This window comes from Corylus avellana, chromosome ca7 (assembly GCF_901000735.1).
Source record: "Corylus avellana chromosome ca7, CavTom2PMs-1.0".
NCBI lineage: Eukaryota > Viridiplantae > Streptophyta > Magnoliopsida > Fagales > Betulaceae > Corylus > Corylus avellana.
The window spans coordinates 20,809,723-20,826,674 of record NC_081547.1 but is presented as its reverse complement, the minus strand read 5'-3'; the positions used below and the strand labels follow the sequence as shown (position 1 = coordinate 20,826,674).

Here is a 16,952-nt window from a genome sequence, read left to right as displayed (position 1 = left end):
TTTCAAAGCAAATCTAGTGTATTTGGACTTAGATTATTTTGGTGCACATTTTATGTTTTTTGCTTAGGTGTCAGTTGTTGATTGGGAGCTGTAAACATGGGGTTTTAAGGGACATCTTGATTTAAGTTAAACTTATTTTAAATAATATCGTTTGAACAGTGAAATATCACTAATTAATGACGTGTGAACATTATTTGGCATTAATTTCAAATTTTGAATTTAAAAATTTTTAAAATTAAATTTTTTTGAAATATTTAAAAGTTATATTACTTTTTGTCCCAATTAATTTTTCCCACGCAACCCCCTCTCTCTCTCCTCTCTCACGCACTCCTCCCTCTCTGAGCTCCCTCAAGCTCTGTCTCTCTCTCTAGCTGGCAGCTCTCTCTCTCTCTCCCTCACTCCGGCAACTCTCTCAACTCTGACAGCTCTCTCTCTCACCTCCGGCGGCGCCGCTCCTCCGATCCGATGCCACTCCTCCAATCCGTCGCACCCCTCTCACTCTCCGGCAGCTCTCTCCCTCTCTCCGGCCCATTCTGGTACTCGACACAAAAAGAATCAGATTGGTGCATATAGGAGTATTGGATTAAAAAATCGCATGAGAATCTCAAGGTACTGCTACTTTTCATTTCTGTGATTTCATCACATATTTTATTCTAATAAAAAGATATCTGTGTTATGGTCTAAGTCTAAGTCGTGAAAAAAACAAATAGTCCTCCTTATATCATTGCTCTTCAGATCTAATAATTTAACATTCTACAAGATATGTGCACAAGAAAAGCCCCATTGTCACGTTTATTAATTTTCAATTTCCATCACTTAAGGAGTGAGTTTGCTTTTATTTTTTTTCCTCCAATTGTTTTGACCATTTCTTATCAGAAATCTTTTTTTTTTTTTTTTTTTTTTTTACATGTCCACACAAGGGAAGGAAAAAAGAAAATTCGAATTAGTGACCTTCACTTTATTAGACGTGATTCACAACCGATTGAACTACCCCATAGGGACTTATCAGAAATCTATTGATCATTTACTTAGTGCGGTATTGCCTCATGATCTTTCAAGGCCAATTATTACGAAGGCATGCATGTATGCTCCATGCATTGGCATGCCCAAAATTAAGTGTGTTAATATTCCATAATAATAGATATATCCCATGTGTCTTAAACCACACATATCAGAATATATAACCTCACAAAAATGGCACAAATAATAAAATAAAATAAAAGATTCCACCTTCTTAGATAAAATAAATATTTTGTTTATTCTCCTTGTTTTTATTCATACCCCTGTTTTTTTTATTACAAAAACAAAAAATTGCATAAACTATGAGCTCAAACCTTCAAACTCACTCGCTGTTAATTTAATTGATTTTTGCCTTTTCTTATCACCACTTTGTTAATTTCTCCACGGAAGCAGCTGATAAATCAATGAAGACTATCAAGTTGTAAAAATAAAATTTAAAATTTAAAATTTAATATATATATATATATATATATATATATATATATATATATATATATATATATCAAATAAAAAAGAAGAAGTGATTTTTTGATTCAATGAAAAAATTAACCTCATCATGCCAAGCAATCCTCTTGATTTGGAGAAAGTCACAACCTTTCCTTCAAATACATCCATCAGATCAATTTCATGAGATTCTTGTATAAGCGAACGAGGGATTTTTGAAACCCTAGTGGCTTCTGCACTCGCTGCAGGATGAACATGAACTTCATCAATTGACTTGTCATAGGTTATGGACACCTCCGCAGTATGTGAAATTCGTATCGTAAGATTTTGATCCATTACAGTTGCTTGTCCATCATTACAAATCCGATATGGTTTCCACATTACATCAACTCCGCATGTGTTTCGAATTTGTGTTACATCCATCTGATTTTACAACAAATTAAGTCATAATTTGGCAAAAAAATATTCAGACGTTAGAGCTAGAAAACAATAAAAAGCTCGGTTGAGTCATAGCCTAACTAGATGCCATCAAAATTTCAATGAAACTTCAGATAGTTTACATTAATCTACTATGAGGACTCCAATTGCGAGAGTTGAACTCATGTCCCAGTACTTATCTAACCACATGGAGATTGCCTTAAGGCCATTCAACTGCCGTCCTTGATAGTAAAAGCCTAATTAAACGTTTATGAATGGATATATGCATATTTGCTTTTATGAATTGTTCTTTCTTTCTTTCTTTCTTTCATTGTTAGTGTAAGTGTTTTGTGAGTTGGGTTTAATTTTGATCACAATTTGAGCTAATAATAATGATGAAAACCGTCACGTATATACCTGAAATTAATAATAAAAAATTATAGTTGTGAACAATTTGTATCATATGAAATTTTTTGTAGGTCCCAAAAACTTCTAATCAAAGTTCTCAACTTCTATCAATGGAGAAGATAGGTGGCATACCTTTTCACTTTCTACTTACCCCTACCAGGACCTGCAGGTAGAAGACGCGAAAGGGGAGAGTTTGGCAGATATATAATTGTTTCAGAACTTGGATTTATATATATAGTGATAAATTATTGTACGTACACATGCGGAAAGTAAATGGAGGACGTTTAAGGAGTTAATTAATTATGAAAATGTTCTGGGATTATATATATATAGATTTGAACCATTAATGAATATTTTTGGAATACTGATCGATGAGAACATTTTGAACCATCAGTGGGCAGCCCAAGTAGAGTAATACTAGAAGTTACTCTTGTATCACTCTCGTGATTGATCATTATTGAATTTTGATCAATAATGGTAATTTTAAAAGCTACCTCATTTTTTGAGTGACATTAACAATTACATACTAAATAGTAGTGTATAAAAATGCCATACGCACACAGGCTGTTTTTGGGGTGTGAAAAAATATGAGAAATTACCTCTCTCATCCCATGTTCTTGGCAATGGGAGGATTTTAGACGGTGGAAAATGTGTGATTTGCTCTAGTAGCAAACACCACCACGAGTAGAAACAGCTTGATCGTGAAGCCATGGTGACAATGGAAACTAACGTGAAACAACCATTATAAAGGTCCTAGAAGTATATGTTTCTATGTTTTCTTACATTGGTATTAGAACAATTACGTTGTTTTCGTATTTTCGGATCTCACATAGCACCAGTGGCGGAGTTCGGATTTTTGTTCAGAGAGGGCAATTTTTTTTTTTTTTTTTTTTTTTTTAATGAATGAAAAAAATAAAGTTAAGCAAAATTAATTAAAAATATTAAAGAATATTACTAATGAAATAAATAAATAATTCAACCAAATTTTAACTATTATTCAAAACATAAAAATGTAACTTCCAATTTATTTTGTCATGCCTAGCGTGTTAATTTATTCAATTGTGATCAATGTATTTCTTGGCAATGAGAGAAGTAATTCGAAGACTACACTTGTTTAAGGACAAAGTTTTCCTCCAAATTGGGTTGGAGGAATTTCCTTCAAGCTAGTTTATAAAAGCAACATATGTCCATTTTTTTAATAACATGTGAGGTGCACATGAATTTTTAATAAGATTTATTTCAACTTTGTCCCTGCTATTAAAAAGGCATATGCTTTTCACATTTTCAACGGATACATGTCGCTTTTTTAGACTAAGTTGAAGGAAATTCCTCCAATCCAGTTTGGAGGAAAACTATGCCCCTTGTTTAAAGGCTGCACCACGTACAACTTGGGATTTTTCTTAAGCCCTTTCAGTCGATGCAGAATTTTTTGAAAGGGAAAATCATTTCAATCTCATTAATAAAAACGATCACGAGAATATAGCTCGTACATCACAAGAGCACAAAGCTCAGAGAATGCAAATCATAGCCGAAGCTACAAGGTTACAACATCATGAACACATACATAACATTCTATCATTTAAGACCTATCCATGATTTCAACTTTCGCTAACTTATGACTAATCTTCAAATGAAATAACAGATCTGCTCCAAGCAAACACAATCCAATGCATAAGTAACGTTTATTCCTCAGCTCTGTGCACATAAAACGTCATTGCCTACACTCATCCTCCTCGACCTGAAAGCCAGGATACAATTTTCGTCCACAACCAAGGGTTTGAACTAACAACAAATACCCCACAGATCAACAAGAGAACAAGGCTTTATTACAAGCAAATAAAACAAGAACAAAAACTACACGGAAAACCAAAACATAATACAGGGAAGATCAAGACAAACAGAAACAAAACAAGGAAACAAAAAACAAAACCAACAACCATGAGCAGCATCGGAGGGGAAGTGGCGGCCAAGCTTGAGAGAATCAAGATCAAGCTTGAGGCAAACCGGATCTGAACCCCACAAGGAGACCGGAGCATGGGGAAAAGGCGGCCCCCCGAGGGGGGCCTCAACAGCTACTAGGACCGGAAGCAAGGCGCTATGAAAACCCCTAAAGAGGCGGAGAATGGGAAACAAAACCTGCACAGGCAGGGGGGGAGGGGGGGGAAAGGGAGGAAGCAAGCCCATCCCTCCTCCCCCGACGAGAGGACCTGTGCGGCGCTCCCTAAGGAGCTAGGGTTTTTTCTTGCCTTACTCCAGCGGCTTCGTGCCTACAAATTGTGTGCTGTGACTAGTAAATTCGATGCAGACTTTATATCAAGTTTTAATTAAAAATAAAAAAATAAAAAATAAAAATTTCATGTCAATCGGGACCGCACGCATTTAACCGTATTTTTTCAAATTTCAAAACGATGTGTTTTGAGCTTTATTTAAACTGTGTATTTTTGACAAAAATGAAATAGAGCCATCTTCTTCCCTCTTCCTTCCTCTACCTTTCTTTTGATGATATGTCAAACGTAAGAATTCCTTTAAATAAAAATAAAATTAAACCAAACGTCTCATGACATTTTAGATGTAAGCCATCTTATCACTACAAAAAAAAAAAAAAAAAAAAAAAGAGAGAATTTAGTGACATGTCTACCGTGTAGGTTTTTTCACATGTCACCAATTGACGACGTGTCGATTTATCATAGGGGAATGCTAGAATGAAATCATTTCCCCACATTTGGCCCATCAAAAGCTAATGTGATAGGCCACTTTTATTATTTTATTATTAAAAATCTTTTAATTTTTAAATCAAAATTAAAACAATAAGAAACTAAAAAGAGATTGCAAGGGATAGGGGGTGGCCAGCCACCCCCGTTCTGGCTACAGGTGGCCACCCCAGACCAGTCTTGGGTGGCCGAAGCCACCCCTAGCCAGAACTGGGGTGGCTAGCCACCCCTTGCAACTTCTTTTTAATTTTTTATTGTTTTAATTTTGATTTAAAAATTAAAAATTTTTTAATAATAAAATAATAAAAGTAGCCTGTTACATTAGCTTTTGATAGGCCAAATGTGGGGAAATGATTGCATTCTAGCATTTTCCTTTATCACATGTCACTATGTATTTTAGTAATGTGTCGAAGTTCACATGTCACTCCCTAGTGACATGTGAACTTTGACCCGTCACTAATTAGTGACGTGCCAGATATTAGCACGTCACCAATTAAAAAATAAATAAATAAATTTCAGAAAAGGAAAAAATCAAATAAAAAAATTGAAATTAATATAATTTTGTGACGTGTGTATAATTGCACGTCACCAATTGGTGACGTTTCATAGTGGCATGTCACCACTTTGGTGACGTGTCATTATAACAGGTCACAAGTATGGTGACGTGCCCATGTGGCATGTCAACAATTGTTGACGTGTCATTATGACACGTCACCATAGTGGTCACGTTCCACTGTGGCACGTCACCAATAGGCAATTACTTAATTACTAAACTAAATGCATTTTAATTTAGTAATTAAAATGCATATTAATTACTATCTGTGAGCTTGCTCCGGCTCAGCTACCTTGTGCTCAACTTGATTATTAAATGAGCCGCTCGTGAACACGAAACTAAACTCAATTATTTAATTGGTGTTGACGTGGCGTTCTGTTAAGTTTTGAACGGAATTTTAACGGGGCTACCATTTTTGTCTGTATCAAAATCACAGGTACCTCCTCTGATCCAAATGAAACCTTAAGGGTCAAAAAATAAAGTGCTGAAACTCTAGAGAGAAATAAGGTATTTAACCCTAATTTTTAAGAAGCCATGTATTTTTAGTGAAATGTTTACTTGTAAGTATGTCATTTTCATGTCTTGATCACTTAATTACCTCATTTAAATATATATTTAGTGAAATGTTTAATGTACGTTCAACTGCTTATTAACCTTTTTACGTGATAGTAAAAATCACAATTAACGTGAAATATATAAATTAACTCGTCTAAAATTTAAAAATGATTTTTACACTCAAAAGTAATTTACATTGATTACTTTCAGGTTTGTCATCAAGCACTATATGATGTGGATTTAAACTTCATTTAGTAGTCTAGTTAATTTATACTCAATAACTTTGTCCCTTTAAAAATTGCATGGTCCAACAACTTTATTTAATGCTGGGATTATGTATATATGGTGTATATATATGTCTGCTCCTGAAGGAAAAGAGAGATGGGGTCGTTCAAAGTTGAAATAACTTCATTTTTATGTGGTGAATATCTATCTAAAGTGCACTATTTGATTAACGGAAAATTTCAAGAATAATCCAATTGCTCAAGCGTCTATATAATGAGAAAACTTCACTACAATTGAGTCCCTTCCCGTTACTCTATATAATCACTCAAAATATATAATATCTCAATGAAAAATTACACCAATACTGACGAATTAAGCGGATTCCATTATGTTAACAAAGAATTAAGCAAATTAATTAACAAAGAATGCTTACACTTGGTTTCTAAAGATGGACGACCATGTACAGTTTGTGCTTTCTCTGGCTGTCGTGAAACTCGTAATGTTAACCCTGCAAATTGTTGTGTTCTCTGTCCTGCCCAAGTTCTTATGCCAAACTGTTTTAGAATACAAATTCTTGCTCTACCAAAGCCCCAAGTTTGAAATTCCAACATTTAATGTTCCCAAGCTACCTGAAATAAGAACCACATCACAATTAAATAGAGTACAATATCTAAAAAGAATTTCCTTATTTTTTAAGCACTCTTGGCACGTTTATTCATGCATACTTGAGAATGATATAACATGCAAGTGATGTACACATTTATCCACATTCTAGCAAGAATAAGTATCATGCGAAAGTTCAAAAAACAAAGCCACAAGACATGGCAATGGTCCAGAGGTTTCTACGCAAGGACTATAATGATCAATCAATAAATGCAAATGTTTTAAGTCAACAAAATGGACATTTAACTAAGTAAAACAAAGGTCATGAGATGGTCCCGTGCTCTATAAATTTAATAGATGACTTCATTGTGAAGCTGGACACAAATTCCACCCTATTGCAAATTGGAGGGCATTTCTTCACTCTATACCACTAAGTTGCAATGATCATAACTTAAGTGTATACAACAGGATATAGACTAGGCTACTGAGGATTGTTACTGCTTCCACTATAGGACAAGTCAAGCTGTCGCTACCAACTAGTGGCAGAAATAAATGGCTACTAAATTTAGGGTTGAGTCCAAAGCAGAAGAAGTAGCATTTTTGGTCCGGCAGAAAGTGCCTATGGTAGCTTTTGGATTATGTTAGAGTCGATTATTAACAGCACTTATATTCAAAGGAGGAAATGTTCAAGCTACGTGATAAATATTGAGGCAAGTAACTTGAATGATTACTACTCACACTACTGTATCAAGTTACAACTAACACTAGTTTTATGCCACTATTCCATTTAAAGTATTTTGATTTGAGGGCAACAATTCATTGTCATTAAGGTTCTATGGTCTGTCATTCTTTTCTCCTCTCTAAACATTTCCTGGCAATTTTAAATGCTAAAACCATGCTTTGAACAAATCTTATAAAACTATGGTTCTTTTTCAATAGCCTCCTTTATCAATTCCTTACCCATCCCATAATTCGTTAGCATACCATGATTGAAGTTATTCAACATTCCCAACAGTAATTCCATTTGAAATCCTGTATTAAAGATTCTTACTCATCCTTTAAACGATTCACTGCCTATGATAGCACTTCATTTTAGAGTCGAATATACAATAATCCCACATCATATCAAGCTAACAGAGAAAATTAGACATTGTTTTCTACTTTGTATCTGCACAAGTGCAAGGCAATCTGCACTTCAAAATGAAGTGATTGATATGGATGATGATCCCATACTGGACAATATGGATGAAGCAAACATTGTTTGCTGAAATGTTGCAGCTATGAAGCAATTGATAAGCATTATATCATAAAGGAAAAGAAGGGTTAGTATTGTAGGATGAGCCATATCTGTTGGTGGTAGATGTTGGAGTTGTACACTAGCAATGTTAGAAGAATGGATCCATAAAATGATCTCAGAAAGCTTTAAGGAAATTGAGATTGAAGGTTAAGCCACACCGGGAACTACACCATACAGCATGCATCACCAACATGAATTGGCCAACATTGAGTGGTCAAACTAGGAAGAAGGAAAAACAAAAACAAAAAGACTTGTGAAATTTAATGTTTCCAAGTCATGCAACATGTAGAATGTGACAATTTTTACTCATCCATCAATGGCAACAGGAAGTAAACTTTTGATAAGTAATGTTGTATATATAAAAAGCGCAAGGGAGAGCAACCCTAGTACATAGGGAGTATACAAGAAAACGCCTAGAAAGAAAGAGAAAAGAGAACAAGGAAATCAGAAAAGCTAAATAAACAACTGTCCAAGCAAAGAGGGAAAAAAAAGAAAAAGGGATTGAGCTCCTCTAATGTCCTCTCTAGATTCTCGAAGCTCCTATCATTTCTTTGCCTCCATAGACACCAGATGATGCATAGGGGCACCATCTTCCAAACGACCACACTCCGAGAGCTATCCCTGACCACCAACATGTGAACAAATCCTTCACACTGTTAGGCATAACTTAGGAAAGACCAAAGCGACTAAAGATAGCGTTCCATAATGAACAAGCAACCTCACAATGGAGAAGAAGATGATCAACAGATTCTCCATTGAGCTGCATAGACAACACCAATTAACCATGAGCCACCAACCAAACAAAGAATGCCACTTTTGAGGGAGCCTTGGTCCGCCAAATACTCTTCCAAGGAAAAGAGGGATTGTCTTTGTGTGCTAGAATCCTGAAGGATTTATTCATTACACTTCTCAACGTAATGGTATTATTGGACATGCACCTCACTCTCACCAGAGTTGAGCTTTCCAGTAGAGATGACACTGTTTTTGTATAGATAAATGAGTGTATTAAGAAAGGGAAGAAGAGGCAACATTACTACCCGGTGGGTATATAAGAGAAACACTTATAATATAAAAAGAAAAGCAAAATTAACTCCTAAAGTTAAACAAGTCCAAAAGTTGCAGATTAGAAGAAAAGAGAAACAACTAGATGCCGCCAGCCAAGTGAAAAGTGATCATAGGAACTTGAGCTCCAACATAGTCGCAGAAAAGTCAACCTTGTCTAAAAAGTTCAAGCATTTCGTTCTCTTCAGATGCACCACAGAAGGAATAAGGAAACCACATTCCAAATCACACTACTACAGCATCCTTTGCAACATGCCAGCATCTCCACAAAGATCTTAAGCATATACCGCAGTCCAAACAATGACAAAAAAGGGGCCAAATTCCCTACCTATCGAGCAATGTTGAAATAGATGGTCCCTTTTCTGCCCCATTAACTATACAGAGGTAGCACCAATCTAATAGTCATTCCACACTTTGTAAGATCATCCACGTTGAGGATTTTCACCAAAGCCAGTCACCAATAGAGAAAGGCCACTTTATGCGATACTTTCGCGTGCCAAATGCTTTTGCAAGGGAAGCTAATGCCAAATTCCCCCAACCCAAATACCCCAAATACTTGATAGTAAGCTTTAACCTCAAACTTCCACCTCTTTAAAACAGATCATACCATCCTATGCAACCAATCACTATAGATTTTCACACAGTAAAATAAGTAAATGACAGAGACACAATGCTTCTAGTTCCCAATCCTGCACTGCCCTTATAAACCATAGGAAAAAAAATTACAAGTGGAGCATTCAATGTAAGTAGTCATAGTAGCACCTCTATCTACACATATACAATGGGACTTGAAGCCAAAACATGGACTGCACATACCACATATTTGTTATGATTCAATCATGCACCACAACAATATCAAGCTATTACAAGACAAGGACTTTTGAGCCTTAACTGTATATATATATATATATATATATATATATATATAGTCATTTAAGGATTGCTAAACTTAAAATGGTCTACATCAGGTTGTTAACAGGCAAATTAACTGTTACACAAGTAATAGATTTGTCGTTTTGATAAGTAACTGAAATATCAAAATTCTATGTGGTTGTTTGTTACTTGTTATACAAGTAATAAATTGAATGTGGTTGAATCTCTTTTGGAATTAGTGAATATTTGATAATTAATATGTCACTACTTCTTCAGTCTAACTATGCGGTCACACAGTTCTTTTCTACTGTTCTCCTTCTTTGTTTGTTTGTTTTCTCCCCAGTATCTATCTCAATTTCAACAACTAAAGATGACTAGCTAATCCACACTTAGATATCAAAGAAACCTATATCAACATTTGTCCTTCATTGTACTGAATTCTATTTATCCCTTGATTACTCTAACCCTATGCCACTCTACCTCTTCAGTATAGTTTCCAAATCTGTAAAAGATTTTACAACAAATTTGCAGCTCAAAGTCTCAAACCAAGAAAAGAGATTCTGCACTTACACTGCAGGTACACGAAGTAAAATCACATTGGTATCATTCACTAAATCATGCGCTAGTCCTTCATGCATTCTATTTATGCAAATCATCCACCCCAACCACAAAAAATAAATAAATTCAATCCCCTCAGTCTACAATTCTTAACAAAAACAAGAAGAAAAAGATTAGAAATTTAAGAGGGTGATGACCATAATCAACCAAAGTTCAGTATAAACAATTCAAACCAAAGGACCTACAAGAACTTAATTTAAGAATCTGGGTCCACAGCGACAGTACAACAACATTTGATACACGCTTACTTGTGCATGGCTATCCTACTTTGAGTTCCACTGCCAATAATTTCAATAAATTAACAAAACCCAGAAACCCAACAACCGAATCTTTCAAATATAACAAAAGGTTGGTTGATCAAATACCCATGTTCCCAAATGCAAAGATGATGAAATGAATAGTCAGATATAACAAGCGAAACCAATTATACAAGTAAAACTATTGTCATTTGGGATTTGACACAGAGAGAGAGAGAGAGAGACTCACAGGAAGCCATCGGAATCTTTGAGGCTTTGGAGACTTTGTTCTTAACTCATCTTTAGCTGCGGTTTTTGCCTCATAAACCCTACTTTAACACGCCTCCTTTTGGGCAGCTTCACTCCACCGTGGCGTCGAAACATCTGCCACCACTTCAACTTCTTTGCCACCTTCTTATTACCAACACGTCCGATCCTCTTCCGTATCTTTGGACGCCCTACATGCTTCAACAACCCTCCCACCAGCGTGTTAAAATGTCCAACATGGTTCTTGCGTGGCACATTAGCGACTATCGATTTTTTCATCTTCTCGTGGACCACATGTGCGTTAGTATGGTGAAACATCTTCTGCAAGGGCTTCCACATAGAATGGGAATTACCACGATCACCATCACGGTTGTGATGATGATGGTGGTGGTGGTGGTGATGGTGGTGGTGAAAGATGAGTCCTAGCTTGTTCTTGAATCTCCTCAACCGTCCGGTCACTTTCTCAGGGTTCCTTTGATGGCCGGATCTGTCTCTTGGGGTAGCACCCACTCTCTCCCTAGAGTGGCTCAGTATAGAATATGGAGTGTTACTGCTACTCTCCACTAGGCTACTTTCATGTGTCGTGCTTGTAGTGTCTGTCTGACTTGACAATGAACTACTACTGCTGGTGATCCTTTGTCGATGAGTAGGAGAGGATAAGTATGACCCTGAAGAGCCACCGCCATGACGAAGTGGTAAAAGCTTTCTCTTTGCTTCAGTTCTGTTCTCACTACTAGGCTTGTGATATAGCAGAGTTGGTTTGATTGGCATCTGAAGTACTGGCAGCTTTTTCTTTCTACTCGACTTGTGACCACCAGGCTCAGCAGGTGACTGGGGTGGCATGGACGTCTGATTCTCCAGTGGATTCTCTTTGGAGAGCTGACTCATCGTCATCCAAGGCCTCTTGGCAAGGCCATCCTGATCCATAGGGACCCTGAGCCCGTGAACATAATAATCCCCACTTGCTCTTCCATAGGCCTCTTGGCAACGCCAATCATATTCCCTATGGAGGCCACCAAAAAAAACAGGCTCACCATCGTAACTCCTTGTAATCGAAGGAGTAACCGACTTAGCGGCTATCCCATCTACTCCTGCACTGGTCTTTGTAGAATGTGGAATCTGAGAACAAGGTTGCAAAGCTGAAATGTGAGATTCAATTCGTTTGACTGCATTACTGACATCCTTTGAAAACTCACGGGTCTCTCCTGGTTTTTTCTCCATCCCATTGGAGGAATTGTATCCAACTCCTGCCTCACTATCCCCATTTGCCAAACAGATTGAGGAACTAACAATGCTTGGATTACGTTTGAGTACCTGGATACTTTTCTGCTTCTCAATTGGATTTTCAATACTAGTCACCACTGACTCAACACCCTTCTCTTCCACATGTCGCCATCCTTTTGCTTGCGCATTCACACAACAAAAAGGGCTTAACTGATTGTGTCCTTTGTTAATTGTCGGCTTTTTGCCTGATATTTTTATCTCTTTGTCTGATTTCTGTAGCTTCATACCAGTTTGCTCACAAAACTGACATGGTTTCCTTGTGTGATGAAGTTTGTTTGAAGAGATTCTGTTGTTAGAAAGCTTTGAAACTGAGCCTTCAATTACTATTGGTTTCAAGGGTGGCCGCTCATCCCTCTGTGAAGTGATTGCTTGACATTTCGACGCTTTGCTGGAGCTTTGAGCAATGCTGGGAAAAGCTCTTAACATAGCTGGTGAAACAGGAGGATTTAACATTGGCACAGCCTTAGGTGGCTCTGTAAGAGATGGGCAGGGTGTGGTAGAGGCACCTGATTGTGCTGCTATAATCTGACGATGCTAGCATGAGAAATTTAATCAGACAACAATCATCAAATAAGAACAATTTTTGAGGAATACTTTGTTAATGTTTAGACAAGATTGCCAGTCCTTATGCTCTGGAAACAAAGAATAAGACATTGCATTCACATGGTTGAATAGTAAAATGTACCTTTGATCGACTCCCGAAAACCATTTGTGTAGCATTCTCAAGCATATCTTTTAACAAGAGTCGTGCATTCTCACTTAACTGTTTGCCAACAAAAGGTCATGTAAAGATTAAATTGGATACCAAGAAAGCAATGAATGTTTCTTAATTTGCTAACTACAATAATAACAAGCCCACCCCGCATTATTAAGTAGAATAAAAGGATGATAAGATCAGAGAAATGCCATCAAAGTTCAGGCACAAGTGTATACAGTGAAATCACAAATGCACAAAAGCAGGTACAATTCAAAATGCCTCAAATGTATAGAAAACAACGCCAAAATTCCTGGGGAAGAACATATTGAATTAAGAATCAATTAATTTCAACAAGAAGACATGGTAAGCCAAAGAAAACGGATGATTTCAAGATAAGAAAGCCTACATTTTCTGAGCTTTTGTTTTGAAGAAGCCCATATAATTGTCTCAGGGCAACAAGATAGTCTACTTCCTCAAGTTCCATCTCTTTGAATTGGGTATCTACGAAAAATCATTCATCAAGTTCAAAAACAATCATAAAATGAAAAAAATGGACAATTTGCTCTAATACCACTTTTCTAACACAGAAAGATGGAAACCTAGAAAACCTTAAAAAAGAAGAGACCCATTGAGAGAGAGAGAGAGAGAAATGTAAGATTGTAAGAATTTGGGAGAATATTCAGCATATAAACATAAAATAAAAATATTGACCTCTGGCCATTGTTGCTTAAGCACTTGAATTGAATAATCCATAAATACAGACTTGAACATTTGTCGAATTTGTAATCCTAAAACTCTCAATTTACAATTCTAGAACCCTCACAATATATTGAAGTAAGGTTGTAATCGAGTCGAGCAAGCCAGGCTTTGGGCATGCCGAACTCGGCTCATTTAAACTGTTTACTAAACGAGCCGAGTTCAAGTTCGAGCCGGGCTTCAAACCCCCTATCCGAACTCGGCTCGTCAGGCACAACCCCTAACTCGGCTCGAGCTCAAAGGTTGCCAAATACACTATGCCGGGCTCCGCTTGGCCCGAGCTCGACCAAAATTCTTCAATTGGTTTTGAGTCAAGCTTGAGCCCGAGCTCCATTAAAAAGCTTGTCAAGCCTTAAGTGGGCAGCTCGGCTCACTTAAGGCTTGTTTACAATCTATTAGAAATTTAGATATAAAGGTTACAATTTTTTTTGATAAGTAATATAAAGGTTACAATATATAAATACAATTATAAAGATACCAAATAACAAAATAAAACACAAAACAAAACAAAACCAAAACAAATTGTCCAACTTTTCTAAATAAATTGTCCAACAAAAATCTCAAAAACATTCTAAAGATAACCAAATAACTGAATAAAACACACACAAAAAAAAAAACAAAAACAAAAACAAAAAAAAAAAACAAATTGTCCAACTATTGGAGATAGGGAGCTCTCTAAAGCACGATTCATGTATGAAAAGCAGTCCATCTCCAGCATATTTACCTGCAAATCATGATTAAAATTAGATAAAACAAATAAACAAACAAAAGGCAATCATGAAATATTTAAAACATAGAAAGGGCATTATACAGAAAAGAACCTCATCAATAAACAGAACTCCAGGGACAAGCTCCGCTACACCTTCATCAATATACCAGTTAACAACCTGTCATTAAGAAAACCATAAAAACTAACTTCAAAGCTAGATAGAAATGTAATTTCGAACTACAATAGAAGATTTCATCTGTAATACATCAGAATGGGATGAAGACAGGCACAATTAGAATAATTTTATCTATTACTTCGAAAATAAAAGATGGACTAACCCAAATCCACCCCTCGCCTTTACCACTTAGGACAGGCCAGCAGTTACCAATCCATTTAGAAGCTCAACTTACTTAGCCACAACAGTCTTGATCTGGTATGGAACAGAGTCAGGAAATGTCCAATACTAGTATTATGAATTAGTGTCACATCTATGACTTTAAGGAACATACAACACACTCAAAGAATCAGCAGTTGAAGAAAAACAGACCTGAACTATCTCCTTTTTGTGAACCTCTCCTTTAGGAAGTGGAACATACTCTTCTGCTTCAAGGTCAAATTCTGTTGCAAAAGCATCACTTCTGCGGCTCTGCCCAATCTGGAGAAAGAATAAAAAAAGAATTTTCAAAAGGCTAAAGCAACAGCTATCAAAGTAACATCGACAGCTTAATTTGATACAAACATCGAACAGCTTAATACAAATACAAGAACATAGTCAGGTAATCTGATTATCAAGAAAATTTGCAGAGTAGTCAAAACAGGTAATCTGATTATCAAGAAAATTTGCAGAGTAGTCAAAACAGGTAATCTGATTATCAAGAAAATGCAAAACACATACTGCCATTGAAATTCAATTAGAGAGAAAAATAAAAAATAAAAAAAGGTTAACAGAATTGATGTAAGCTATGTTATAATCAATACAACTCCTAACAAATCAATCTAAGAACCCATTTATAAAATCAGAATACCAAAATCAGCAATAATACACCAAAATCAAATCCTCGAATCAGTAAAATTTCTTTATATTCATAAACAACCCAATCGATACAACTCCAACCAAATCAATCTAAGAACCCATTTATAAAATCAGAATACCAAAATCAACAATAATACACCAAAATCAAAATCAACAGCCATATATCCCACTTAAGTTTAAAACCAAAATCAAATGCCACTTACCTTGCTTGGCTTGCTACAAGAAAACAAGAGCCAAACAAGAAGGTATTGTAGTTTTGAACAAAGCTCACCTTCGGAGACTTCGTTACACTGGTTGAGAGCGTCCAGGGCAGACTCGAACGGGTGAAAAGCGTTGGGCAGCCTCTCAATCTAAACAAGACGGGCTGAAAACAAAACAAAACAAAAGAATCTGTGAGGCGGGAAAACCGTGAGAGCCTCTGAATCTAAACAAAACAAAAGAAAACCAAACAGACCTTCACTGAGAGGCGAGACAGACCGTGAGAGGCGAAACAGACCGTGAGAGGCGAGGAGAGCACAGAGCGGCAGAGCCACAGAGGCGAGGCGCGAAAGCACAGAGAATCGAAGTCGAGAGTGTCTGAGAGAGAGGGGCAGCAGTCGGCAGATAATCGCATGGTTAGAAACTGATCGCCGGTTAGTGGTAAGTAATACATGTAACCGCCCGTTATAACCTCTTTTCAAAATTGGGCGTTTTATGCTTTTTTTTTTTTTATGGGATTTTTTTGGACTTTTTTTGGGTTTTTATTGGGTTTTTTGGGCTTTCCCAAGATAAATATATAATCAATTTTCAGTTTTAGGCTTTTTTTTTTTTTTAATCACTCTAACATTTTTACCTCTTTTTTTTTTTTTTTAGGCCAAATTGCTATATAAAAAAATAAAAATAAATAAAAAAAGCTCACATTGAAAAATAAAAAATGTTGACCCCAAATTTACATTTACTTCTACTTTAAAAAAAAAATTCCTTAAATATAAATCATTAAATCATAACCTATTAAAATTTAATATGATTAACTTGAATAAAGTATTTGAATTGTCATTGAATCATATGATTAAGTATTGATCTTATACATTTATATTATTCATATACATATATGTATAATTATAATTTATAACATATATAGACTTATAAGTTTATAACATACATTGGAACTAAGTCTCTAGATACTTAATTGTTGTATTAGTATG

General features: G+C 36.0%; 1 protein-coding gene across 4 annotated transcripts; it reads right to left on the bottom strand.

Annotated features, from left to right (window-relative positions):
* Window positions 1-6,621: 6,621 nt before the first annotated feature.
* Window positions 6,622-16,384, bottom strand: LOC132186214 (uncharacterized). Of its 4 annotated transcripts, none has more exons than XM_059600073.1 (7): window positions 15,283-15,370; window positions 15,074-15,165; window positions 14,848-14,913; window positions 13,677-13,771; window positions 13,259-13,336; window positions 11,273-13,107; window positions 6,622-6,962 (listed from the first exon to the last, which is right to left on the bottom strand). In XM_059600073.1, the coding sequence occupies exons 4-6, from the start codon at window positions 13,752-13,754 to the stop codon at window positions 11,314-11,316; spliced, it is 1,950 nt and encodes a 649-aa protein (XP_059456056.1). In that variant the 5' UTR covers window positions 13,755-13,771; window positions 14,848-14,913; window positions 15,074-15,165; window positions 15,283-15,370; the 3' UTR covers window positions 6,622-6,962; window positions 11,273-11,313. The 4 variants fall into 4 exon arrangements, 3 of the variants coding, with proteins under 3 accessions (XP_059456056.1, XP_059456058.1, XP_059456057.1); XM_059600075.1 differs by having other exon boundaries at window positions 11,273-13,098; XM_059600074.1 differs by lacking the exon at window positions 6,622-6,962 and adding an exon at window positions 8,612-9,211.
* Window positions 16,385-16,952: the final 568 nt, after the last annotated feature.

Coding starts and splice junctions, on each gene's coding strand:
- LOC132186214 (XM_059600073.1), bottom strand. CDS start 13,754: ATGGAACTTGAGGAAGTAGACTATCTTGTTGCCCTGAGACAATTATAT. Junction 13,337..13,676: donor AAAACAAAAGCTCAGAAAAT/GTAGGCTTTCTT, acceptor GTTGGCAAACAG/TTAAGTGAGAATGCACGACT. Junction 13,108..13,258: donor TTTTCGGGAGTCGATCAAAG/GTACATTTTACT, acceptor TTCTCATGCTAG/CATCGTCAGATTATAGCAGC.